This window comes from Mus pahari, chromosome 3 (assembly GCF_900095145.1).
Source record: "Mus pahari chromosome 3, PAHARI_EIJ_v1.1, whole genome shotgun sequence".
Classification (NCBI taxonomy): Eukaryota; Metazoa; Chordata; class Mammalia; order Rodentia; family Muridae; genus Mus; species Mus pahari.
This window is the reverse complement of record NC_034592.1, coordinates 48,094,819-48,107,859: the sequence shown is the minus strand read 5'-3', so window position 1 is coordinate 48,107,859 and position 13,041 is coordinate 48,094,819. Positions and strand designations below refer to the sequence as shown.

The window sequence follows — 13,041 nt, the reverse complement described above, 5'->3', positions numbered from 1 at the left end:
CCTAGTGGCAAAGATGTACATGCCTCAGAACCCTTCACAGTGCATACCTAATAATCGGTATGTCACCCTGGTGAGGAAGATGTCAATGTGATGTGCTTCGTCACCTTGAGAAGTCGAGGTACCATTCTCATTCTTCCACTGGGCACAGAGGCCTGATCAAATTCCCCCATGCTAAACCCTCTAGTATGAGACATTGCTCAAGGACAGTTACATTACTGTTGAAAGCTACAAGTCAATGCTTACTTCATAAAATGGAAGCCGTGTCTCAACCATTTTTAAAAATTGGGGGCGGAGGGGAGTGGGAAGAGAAGATCAAACAGCAAGAATCATGAAGAATGGAAGGCAAGTCTCATTTTAAACAGTTCTGCCGCACTGCATACTTGGTACCCTAAGATGTCTCCAGTGGCCATCAATCAGGCTGCTAACAATGAATAGCAAATTTCTCAACAAGAATTTGAACGTTTCTAATCTAAATTAATAAATATGTATTCTCCTTACAGGGTTTTACATTTGTTTCCAATAAAAGGAAAAAAAATTAGAATGCTTAGTTTGAAAGATCATTTTGAAATTTAAAGTGACCTATTAATGTGTAATAAATCCCATCAGACATGAATTTTATGAACCCTCCCCAAATGTGATTTATTTATTTACCTCAGAAACAAAGAACACTTTTAATAATCATGACATAAGTAACTTTTAATATTTAAGTCATTTAATCATGCATTTATACACACAGTAAAAATTAAAACTATGTGTATTATTTAAAAAATGATCTATAATGTTTAAATAATTTTCCCTGGGCAACTAATGATTGATTCATTATTTACTTAGATCATATTGTCTGTTAGTCTCTGTACGTTATATACGTTATTTTAAAGGAATATTACCTGTAGCAAAAATAATTAAAAATTCAAATGAAATTTGAATATCCTATAAACATTTGATATTACTAAATTTAATAGACCTCACCAGAGTCAAACAATAAACTTAGCTATTTGAAACATAAATTATGACTGCATAACTCTGTAAGTCACATGTGTAATTTTGAAATGCAGAAATTATATAAACACGAATAATATAATGAATTATAGTTCTATACAAAATGATCTCTTAAAAGATAAAGTAACAACTTTATAAACAATCTTAAATTTGGCTTACAAGCAAGCATTCTCTAGCATTACAAATCCAAAACCACCACAGAGAACATGATATGTCTGTTTTCAAATGTGATTTAAGTCTCCCCATTGAAGTGTGTGTTAAGATGCCGGAGGAAATCCCCTCTGGATGTAATGGATGGTGGGAAAAGCTCTTGACAGAATTCACACACTAGAGGTTTAAGGAGTTCTGAGTCTGAATCACTTGGTACCACTAAGTCAGTGTCTTGATTAAGAAAAGGCTTCCAAAAGGGCTGCAGGAAACAAACAAAAACATCTTTTGTTATTTGTATTAAAAATCAACTGTATCAAATTTCATACCCAAGTATCTGAGTAACTTTTATGTGTGCTTATATCTGAAATTCTCTAACGCAAAAGCATATTTCTTTTCCAGAGTGGGCACAGCTTAACCACATCCTCCTGAATTTTATCGTTACACACTTAAAAATACTTCAGGTTTAACAGAAGCAGTCATTAGTTATCTTAATGGCAACAGTTTTGAAACAATGGCCAATACTTCAGACTATATTAGGTTCTGTATTTAATAGTTTTTAACAGTATGTGTACAAGCACAGTTTTATTAAAGGCAATTCAAAATACAAATAAATCACATATAATCAACATTCTGATTTCTTCAAAAAGAGAAGTTTTTTTTTTTAAACTAGTAAACAAATTCCATTTGTCATCTTTTAAAAATTTCAAGTATTAAATCACTCAATAAAAATCTAAGCTGAGACACATACTTTTGACTTCTTACTTTACTTCTGTTTTATAGTTTGGCATTATTTTTTCTTGTAAATGAATAAAATGAAACTTATCAGTAATTGCCCAATTAAAGGAACGTAGGGAATTATAATTTAATAGAACCACCTCCATTGTAATTATTAGGAAGTAAAAACTTGTAAATATCTTTTTAAGAAGTCTAGAATAATATATTAGATATATATATTACTCATATGTATATGAATTAGTGTAATGGTAGGTGATTAATAGAAATGATATTGACAAATATATCTTATTTTCCTGAACTGTGTAAGTCTGATTATTAAAAACATATCCTTACCTTGGCATAGGTAAATTATCTTGACATAGGTAGAGAGTAACCTCAGAAAACCACTTAAAGAGACTGCTTTGTGCTCCAGTTACTAATATGTTTTTAATAAAACACAGCTTAGTTCAGCACCTGACAACTTTTATGCCTTTAACTTCATTCTAGTTAGTTGATTATTTATGTAAACATAGTACTGTTAATCAGAATACCTGGGTTTCAATGCATCACTATCTATTAGTGAGCACTACAGGATAGCAGTATTAATATACAAGCTTTGTTTAAATAGCAAGACACATTCAAGTGTTAGTACAAATGCCTTAAAAGGTGGACTCAATTTGTCTTCATGAGACATGATTGTTGCCACAAAACTAACAATATTTAAAATAAAAATCATAAAATTTGGGGCAAAGTAATTTTTGGTTGAAAAATTTCCCTGATGAAAGAAAAGCAGTAATAATTATAAGTGCATAAATGGAAATTAGTTAAGAGTTAACTAGATTCAAATGTTACTGCAGTTAAAAAAAAAAAACTAATGTAAAACTCTTGAGGTTAGCAATAAAAATTTTTACCTTAAAGATATTTTTTATTAAGATTTATAAAACAGCAAGAAATTAGCTTAAAAGTGAGCCAGTTCCTAATTTGGTAAACCAATCTTCCACTGACAATTTATTTTTGAGATTTGACATTAGTAGCTTTTGATTCAGACTGGATCTGTTCTTGGAATTTAATTGGAACCCCAATTACTGACTCAGCAAAAAGAAAAAAAGAAAAGCACACAGAACAGAAATAAGCTGATATATATTTTAGTCTTTGCAATGAAAGTGGAAGTGAAAAATACTTATTTGGTAGTAATGATTAATATAAAGTAAAAACAAAATATATAACCAAAACTTTTTACTGTGGACAACTCAAGAACTGCATTTGGGAGCTTTATTAATGCAAGGGAGTAATGTTTTAAAAGACCCATTTGAAGAAATATTTTTGCAAGCTAAAACTGTAACATGGCCTTTAAATCAAACCAACTTCTTTGCTTTTTCTGCCAAAATATCAATTATCTAACCTTCTGCCCCATGTCTTGTGACAGCTCAACACCAATTCTCTTGCATTTTTAAAGCTGAATACTTTTCCATCAAGTTGTAATCACATAGCAGCTGTTTCCCTTGCTGCACTACAGAAAGTAAACGCACAATGCAGGGTGCCATCTACCGAAACATGAGCGCCCGGCAGACTAGTAAAGGACAAGCAAGAGATATATAATGGAGGCAGAATAACTCGCATTAGAATCCATGCAGTTCACAGCTCCACAGGAACTCTACTCGCAACACATGAAATTGTTTAATTGTTTCATTTGGTAGCAACTATAGCTGAGACCATAAAGTGAAATAAGGTACAGGGTGGAACATAAGAGAGTTAATAATTAAGACTTGTCAGAATCTCTCCTTACACCCACTACTAAAACATCTACAGCTTGACTATTGCTTCTTTCCATGCTGTTCAAAAAGCCTATAACTGCTAGGAATACATAAACCAAAGGTATTAAGTATTTTTTTTCTAATCTGAAAGAAAATCAAATGTTTGAAAGTTCTAATGAGATGCTTCTATTATTTTAACATTTCTATACTTGGCATTTACCTTCAGAAATTAAACAAAACTTTTTTTCTTCCTAACAAAAAGGAATATTTCTGTGAAAGAACCTGAATCTGGAAGAAAGGATGGTAGGATTAGATTCATGGGCTATAAAGTCGTTGTGCTTCACAAACAGTAAAGAAGACATTTGATTTCATTATTCATATGCAGGGATTATTTGAAAAATGTATAAGGATATCTGCTTAGTATCAGGTTAGTAAACAAACCCAACACTACAGACCTCTGTACTGCTGTAACTAGAAATGTAACACAAGTAGGCTGAGTGACAGTTTATTTTGAATATTTGGTGCAATTATCTACTTATGGAAAATTACACATTATTATGTGTACCTACACAAGTTTTTAAAAAATAACTTGCTTCCTGTAACTGTCTTTAATAAAGCATTCACTAGAGCACGGATGGGAACAAGCTGTGCTTGAAGAGGACTAAGCAGGTAAAGCCACGCCACAGTATCACAAGGAAACTTCAGCACAGTCACATTCAAATTCATGTTCTTTAATAGAGAACTTACATATTTTATTGAAAGCTTCAACTCTGGATAGGCATTAATTTTAAATGGATGCCTGATAACTTAAAACAGATTTGTATCTGTACATGTATGATAAAATGTGTGTTCACACATAATAAAATATTTGTTAATGCAAAACAGTTACCTGCTGTGGTCCTCGGACAGCCTTTCCTGGGGAATCCAGTGAGGGAAAAGGTGCATCAGGCGGGTCTTGAAGTGGGAACGTATTTACATAGAACACATTGTGGTCTCCAGCTGGCAAACACGGCGCTCTAAGATTTGAGGGGTTTGTTTTGTCAGTTGTTTTAAGGTTTTGTATAGCTGAAGTTATGGGGTCAATTCCCTGAATTTCAAATAAAGTTTCTTCTGTTTTAACAAAGTTTCCTGGGTTGTCTCTGACTTCCATATTAAATCGGTCCTGGCACACTGTCTCAGGTGTGGCAGGAGCAAGGATGTTCGGGGCCTCTGGAGTGCTATGTAGAAAAATAGAGTCATTGTCCATAGGCGGAAACTTGACATTGAATTTAGAAAGTGATTCAAAAGAGGTATCTTCCTCATCCCGGCCCAGTCCTCTTGGTGTGACAGCTGTGACGCACGACATACCTCTATTTATATCATCTTTAGCCTGGGGCTTAAACAGCGCTTCTTGTTTCTCTGTTTTATCAGTACACTGTATAGGCACAGAACACTGTGTGTCTGCAGGAGAACGGATACAAAAGGCAAATAGTCACATTCAAATCGTTGAAAAAAAGTGTTGAACCAGCTTTAAGCAGAGGGCTATTGCTTTTTCTATTGGCTTTTATAACAACTGAGGACAACTGGTATTTTTGTGTTTGCTATCGTCTTCCCTGAGGATAACAGCAGTCCCCTGCAGGTGAACTGAGCGCAGTGTACAGGCTGCAACTTAATTGCTTTGTCTTCTGCTGGGTCTTCCTCTGGAAGCTTAGCATCCTGTTCTCAGTTATACTGCCTTACACTTAAAAAAAACACTCACAGCATATATATTTAATTACTTTGTAAAATAAGCTACAACCGCAAGCTTACTTAGACAAATAAGTTTAAAAGGGAAATGCTTTATACATATAAATATATACATATATAATACATATATATGTATGTATATAGAAATTTAGGGCAGTGTGCTATTGAATATAACTCTGGTCAGTTTAGTCACTGTCTATACTTAAGAGTTCATGGGGAATGGTGGTGTCAGGGTCAAGAAAGAAAAAGACAGTAGAGGTAAAAGAGGCTGACATTCTGGGATGCACTTTAAGGAATTAAATGTGAATATGGCTGAATAGGGTGGTGCACACCTTTAGTCCTAGCACTTAGGAGGCAGAGGCAGGCGGATCTCTGTGAATTACAGCCACCTGGTCAACATAACAAGTTCAAGAACAGCCATGTAGACTGTCTCAAAAAAAAAAAAAAAAAAAAAAAAAGAAGAAGAAGAAGAAGAAGAAAGAGAAAACTAACACTGTATTTGTATGTCACTTTCTTATATTTAGAAAGGCCCTTTAACAAACAAGCAGATGTGAGGTGGGAACTAGGGTGTCTTTAGCTCATTCATCTAGGAGCTATTTCTTCAACACGAAGCTTCTCTAAGCTTCGGTCGGATGCTGGCAGGGGGACTTCTGGGGAACCAAAGCTGAGCTACAGAACGCACAGCAAATTCAATGGAGCTATGCGCTGTTAAGCAAAGACAAGAACCAGCAAATATTGGTGTTTGAGAGGAGCCAAGCAAAACAGAAGTGCAGACCATGAATTCAGAAAATATAATGTTTAGCTGGAAAGCTAGCTCAGTGGTGAGAGTACCTATGCTCTGCCAGAGAACTGGAGTTTAGTTCCCAGAACTCACACTGGGTGGCTCATCGCACCTGTAACTGACCTTACATTTTGGTCTTCATGGGTACCCACATTCATGCACATACCCACATACACAATTAAAATTAAATCTTAAAAACAAAGCAACAGAGACAAAATTTAAAGCTAAGATGAAAGGATGGACTATCCAGAGACTACCCCATCCGGGGATCCATCCTATCATCAGCCACCAAACCCAGATACTAATGCACATGCCAGCAAGATTCTGCTGAAGGGACCCTGATATAGCAGCCTCTTGTGAGGCTATGCCAGTGCCTGGCAAACACAGAAGTGGATGCTCACAGTCAGCTATTGGATGGAACACAGGACCCCCAATGGAGCAGCTAGAGAAAGTACCCAAGGTGTTGTAAGGGGCTGCAACCCTGTAGGTGGAACAAAAATATGAACTAACCAGTATCCCCTGAGCTCATGTCTCTTGCTGCATATGTAGCAGAAGATGGCCTAATCAGCCATCATTGGGAAGAGAGGCCCCTTGGTCTTGCAAACTTTATATGACCCAGCACAAGGGAATGCCAGGGCCAAGAAGTGGGAGTGGGTGGGTAGGGGAGCAGGGGCGGGGGAGGGTATAGGGGACTTTCGGGACAGCATTTGAAATGTAAATAAAGAAAATATCTAATAAAAAAATTAAAAAAAATACTAAATACTGAAAAAAGCAAACAAACAAACAAAAAAACCAAAACAAAGCAACAAAGGCCACAGTGTAATAAAAGACCAGCAAGAGCTATAATACCAAACTAAACCAAACCATACCCAACAATTACCAAAGTACTACCCTTGTTTATGATTCTGCGATACTGGAAAAAACAAGATTAGGCTTCACAATGCTATTTTAAGAAGCCAATGTGTTTTGTAGCATATCTGGTTGTTTGCTGTTGTCTTTGGAGACAGGGTCTCCTGAAGCTGGAGCTAGCCTGGAACTTACTATGTAGGTGAGGTGAGCATTCAACTATTGATCCTCCTGACTCCAAGACCCAGGGACTGGAATTGTAGGAGTGCAATACTGTGTGTGCTGTAATGTATTTTATTCAATGGATGAATAGTCATTAGTAAAGTCATACATTCCCAAATGAAGGCTTTACCAATGAAGCAGGCATAAGAGTTCAGGGTACACACAGCACCTTCTACCGTCTGTCTGTGTTAATATGCACTCAGAAGATGCCAATCTGTTTATATTCCTTTCATCACTGGGGCCTTAAGACACTTACATGCTGCCACAGCACATTCCAACACACAAAGCTTTCTGTTTGGATACAATGTGCAGTATAACACCTCCAACTTCTTTGGTCCATTCTATACCATTACATACATACCTACATACCCCCCCCCCCATCTCTTTCTTAGACTGCCTCGGCATGGCACCCAGGTTGACTCCAAACTGTCATTCCTCTAGCTCCAGCCTTGCCAGTGCTATGATTATCACATTATCCACGAGTAGCTCTTTGCCTAACTTTTGCTTGACCTTCCCATCTTGATCTAGTCACTGATTCTCTGGATAGTTCTCCCATGATGCTTAGGTGACTTGAGGATTGAACAATCTTATGCTAGCAAATAGACTCCCCTTCCCCCATTAAAGCAGGTTTCTAGGACATCTAAAACCATGTTCTGCTCTCTATTTACCCAGGTCCCACCTAATGCCTGGCACATATATGATACTGTGTTCTTTTCCTTATAGGATCTAGGATTATACTCCACATTTACTAGATAGTCTGTGACTAGGAACAGTATAGTATTTGAGACCAAACTCAATTGTTCTACTAGATTTCTTTGACCTTTGAGGTAGATGAAACTCCATTTATTCTCAAGTAGTCATTTTTCTTGGCAGTAGATTTGAGGGGTGGCAGGAAATGCTAGGAAACAGGAATAAAATTATGTAATACCTGAGAAAGAATACTTTCTCAAATGATATTTAGGAGAACAGGGTAAATACTTTAGAATCTACAGCTGCTGCTAATGGCAACGACTATTAACACTGATAGCACTTCCATGTGCCATGCACTGACTGTGGTATGTACATTAATTTACTTAATACTCAGAATAACGCCAACTCAGGCACTATTATTATCCCTAATTTACATGTGAAGGAGGGGATATGGAGAGGTTAATTCCATGGCTACTTCCAAGGTAGTATAGCTAGTAATGCTAAATCTGGCACTAGTCCCAGGTAGTCAACTCCAGAGTGCTCTCAGAACCATTATGATAAACTGAACAAGTTGGTCTCTACACAGGGAGGATTCCTCAAGCTGACAGAACTGTGCCTTGAATGACTTCTTTAACAGTTGACCTAACCCCTTCAAAGAAAGCAGAGAGACACCAAGCAGCCGCAGTAAGTTGGCAGGTATTTTCTTTTGGACTAGCTAGTGGTATACAAGCGTAGTCACATTAAAGTGACGTGAGCTAATCCCGTGACTATTCCAAGCCCCAGCTTAGATAAAATGAAACAAAGTTCACAGAAACACCCGTCATCCAGTGCCACACAAACAGACAGCAGCCAGCGAACACACAACTTTTGTAATTTGTTTGTTTCAATAACACTTAGTTTTGCAAGGAAAACAAGTAAAATGAAAAATTTTAGACTTCCAAATGTACACATAGGCTGTTTAGACTGCTTTTGCAAATTATCATGAATGCTGACAAAAGAGTTGATGATTGTCTACACCTCTAATCCTATATTCTATTCTAATAGCCAATGAAACAGGACCTCACTTTTAGGTTAGTTACTGACTCCTGAAAAGACATTTGCTTAAACATACAGTTGCACCCTTACCCTTCCTCAAGGTTATTTTCCTGAGTGAATGAGAAGAGACATGGTAAGGACACGTGTGTCTGGAAACCCTGAGTAGGTGTCTGTTTCTAGCTGTTTCTAGCTCTTTTTTTCCCCTAAGATATAGTAGTTGATAGTACAGAGCTATACTGTCAGGGCATAGTATTTAACATTTGTGTTTTGTTTAGACCAAGCAAAGCTTTACTTGATTTAATGCAGATCTAAAACATTTCAAGAGTAATGTTTTACTTATTATTTGTGACACAGTTACTATAAAGCACAAGAATAATGTTAGGAAACAGCTTTAGTGGGGAAGAAAATGAAGTTAAACACTCAGTGCTCAGGTTGACAGATGCATACTAAGAGTTAGACTTAAGCAATTTAAAAATGGTCAAAGGATTAAGTAATTGATAATGGGTTATGTTCTCTGTGTAACAAAGAATATATCACTATTACAATGTTTTGATAAGATGTTGATGTTCAAAGAGCATGCTTATGAATTCTAGATACAGCTAGCCTATTTTAAGTGAAACTGCTTATTTCTGTATCTTTAATCTGTGTAGAATGAACATTACAAAAATTAAGATGGAGAAATTAAAAGTTCTTTTGGAGAAGTCAGGAAGATACCAGGAGGGGTACACAAGTTCTTTCTATTTATGAAGCTTGACTTCCTTTCCCCTCACCACAGGTCCAACTTTTCTGGAAATAAAAGTGCCAGCAGTGGCAAAAAGAGAACCCACACTATCAATGATTTTTAAAGCTACAATGTGAGAGCTGCAGAAAACAGGGATCTTTAATGAAAAATGTGCTCATCATCATTGTTGTGCCATCTCTCGGAGTTTGAAAACATGTAAATCATATTGCTTAGGAATTGCCTGTAGAATATCCCAAATCACAAGGGCAATAAGAGAATCTATAATTACAATTGATCATTTTATTTTGTTTTGTTTACTGAAGTGTCCTGATGCTAGACTCAATTTCTGTTATTCTGTTACTAATATGTAACTACTGAAGCAACTACCAAGATGATAGTCTAGAGTTTAAAAAACATCAAGCAAACAAGCAAGCAAATACACCTCCACTCCCCTGCCCAAACACTGCACTAGCCATGTGGCTCAGGCCTACAATTCTAACACTTGGGGACTGGCAAGTGGATTGCTGCAAGTTTGAGGCCAGCCTGGTTGACATGGTGAGTTCCATGTCTCAGACAGCAGGCTGAGACCCTACCTCAATAAAAACATGAACCCGATGTGTGCAAAACAGATGTTCCTAAGTGGTATTTTATACTCAATTTTTATTATGTGCTGCAAAGAGAACTAGGTCTATGAAATGTGAATTCTACATTTTTATTCTTAAACTAGATTATCAGAAACATTTCAGGCAGAATTTAGATTAAAAACTAATATAATGTTATAATTGTCATTAGCTCATATATGGCAGTGTTGCTTTAAGGTCACTTACTGACACGTGAGTTAATGTTTAATATGACACCTAAGTAGAAAATATAGACATGTGTCCTATATTTTCAAGATGGTACTTTTCATTAGTCTGATTGGTAATTAGGCTATTCTATTAAATCTATACAGTACCATATACAATGAAAATAATATAAAAAAATCAAGAATTCTATAATGTACATATTTGTTAAAATATAAAGGGCAAGGTGCAGATTCTTAGCCTTTCATAATCCAAATTTGTAGGTATTTTTATATTGCAAATTAAATCAATTTCAACCAGTACAATAAAAATTGCTACAAGATAAATTAAATCTTCCCAGAATTTAATAGCATATATTTGTTTAAAATATAAGTGGCAAGGTGTAGATTCTTTGCTTTTCATGAGCCAAATTTGGAGGCATTTTTACACTGAAAATGAAATCAATTTCAACAAGTACAATTAAAATATTACAAGGTAAATTGAATCTTACCAGTTGCAATATCTGGTATATTAAGTTTGCTTAAGTGGTCTTTCTGTGCTTTCGCTAGCAAGCAAATCCTATGAAATTCTTCTTTAAGGTCCCAGAAAGTCTTCTCTATATTATCCCTAAAAACAAATCAATATTTTAAAATGTTAAGGTTATACCTTCAAATGATTTTTATTGTAATTAAATATATATAGCATAGTTTTTGTGGACCACAGAATTATTGGAAAGTGAAACATTAAAAATAAAATTTAACTTCGAAGAAAATATCCTCAAACAATTCTAATATTTGAAGAGCTAGGTACAAAGCAAATGAAAAAAGTTCTAGCTCATAAATATACCTCAGGTTAGTGAATCTATTTATTCATACTTGTTCTACAAGCATCAGTTCTCTGTAAACATCATAAATAGAGTAGTAATTATTCCTCACTCTGGTTCATATCAGGATCCATCCATGTCAAACAATACAGTTACAACACAAGGCCGTGGAACTAGGGACTGCTGGGGAAGTCGGTGCTTTACATCTTGTTCTACCAGTAACCATGTGCTAGGGTTAGGTCATTTCCACATGCGGGTCCACTCCAGTAGTTAAGATCAACTATATTTCTTTAATAATTGTTAAAAGTCTTAAACTATGCAAAACACTGCATATTGTAATATTTATACATTTTGGCTTGGCAAAGAAGGCTCTAGAACCACCTTTCGTGATGCAAAGGGATGTTGAGATCCTTCGAGGTTTCTTTTCCAGAAGAAACTTCTTGTCTTCTTACCTTAAGATAAAAAGAAATGATGACACTTTATATGCCTCCAAACTACATGAGAAAACACAATACAACACTCACCTACTTAAAACCAACCACATTAGTGCATACATGCTTTCACACACGCAGTACAAGAGGTTTTATGTATACATTAAAAAATATGATAGGTCTTTTTTTTTTTTAAACGAGACCAAGAAAAGAAAATAGAAATACACAATAGAAAGGAAGATAGAAAATACAAATTACTTCTGGTAACTTCTTTGATTACTATCTCTACTAGTGGTAATTATAATAAAATTTCATACTCAGTTAATAAAAAGAGCTAATCTGATTACTGATCACCTCTATGCCTAGAAACTTAGTAGTGAAGAAATTTCGGACACTGTCCTTTGATAGTCACTAATAATGCCTATATATGTAAATCAATTCCATTGTCTCTTGTTACAGTTTTTTAAAAATAAGAGTAAGCATGTGAGAGGTTTATCAAGATAATGTATTATGTATTTGGGTTGTTTGGCTACAAGTCCTTGCCTTTCACTCCCACCCTGTGGCCTACACTGGTATTACATATATTCTGACGCTGAAAACTGATTCCCACAGAACACACTGTGGTCATGCATTATGGTCCAGAGGTAAAACACACAAAACCTCTAATCCCGACTGGCAAGCTTTCTGAAGCCACAAGCTGACAAATTCTGAAATCTGAAGAAATCCCAATATCATAGACTTACAATTTAGCCCAAACTGTATAATTCTTAAATTCAAATTCAAACCATTTTTACATTTATTTATTTTGTGTGCACATGCAGGAACAACTGGTGCGGATCTGTTCTCTCTTTGCCATCTGAGACGCGGGAATGAATCCAGGCTGCAGAGTTAGCCCTGAGTACCTGTACTCACTGGGCCATCTTGGCAGCCCAGTGTTGAGTAACTTTTGGTTTTATTCAATTAATGTCACTGCTAGCTATTAGCAAAATAAAGATTCAATTTTATTATTTTTAATTATGTGTAGGGGTGTGTGTACATCCATGCATTTATTTGTGCAGATGCCCATGGAGACCACAGGCCTCAGATACCCTGAAGAGCAGCGAGGGCTCTTAACTGTTGAGCCAGCTCTGTACTCAAACTGCCACCATGATCTAATCAGATGTAAGTGACAAAGTCAAAGGAGAGGGCATCTGAGAACAGAATGCTTGATGGTTTAATGTTCAATTGTAAAAAGGGATTAGAACAAATAGAGTGGTTTCCTTTTAAAAATTGCCACTAGAAATTTGCAGTAACTATTTTACTGGGAGCTAAAAGAACTAAAAAGAATGCTTAACCTAAAATTGAGGATAAAATAGAGAAAATTGCAAT

The 13,041-nt window shown here is 35.8% G+C and overlaps 1 protein-coding gene across 3 annotated transcripts in view; it reads right to left on the bottom strand.

The window, feature by feature from the left end:
• Positions 1-613: 613 nt before the first annotated feature.
• Positions 614-13,041, bottom strand: part of Tank (TRAF family member associated NFKB activator) — a 62,405-nt gene continuing 49,977 nt past the window's right edge. For 2 of the 3 annotated variants that reach the window (XM_029536714.1, XM_021193271.2), the window contains exons 5-8: positions 11,624-11,694; positions 10,931-11,046; positions 4,507-5,057; positions 614-1,408 (exon numbers count right to left, since the gene is read on the bottom strand). In XM_029536714.1, coding sequence (XP_029392574.1) covers positions 1,232-1,408; positions 4,507-5,057; positions 10,931-11,046; positions 11,624-11,694 — 915 coding nt within the window. In that variant the 3' untranslated portion in view covers positions 614-1,231. The remainder of the gene's footprint in view (positions 1,409-4,506; positions 5,058-10,930; positions 11,047-11,623; positions 11,695-13,041) is intronic. The other variant, XM_029536715.1, reaches the window with a different exon arrangement.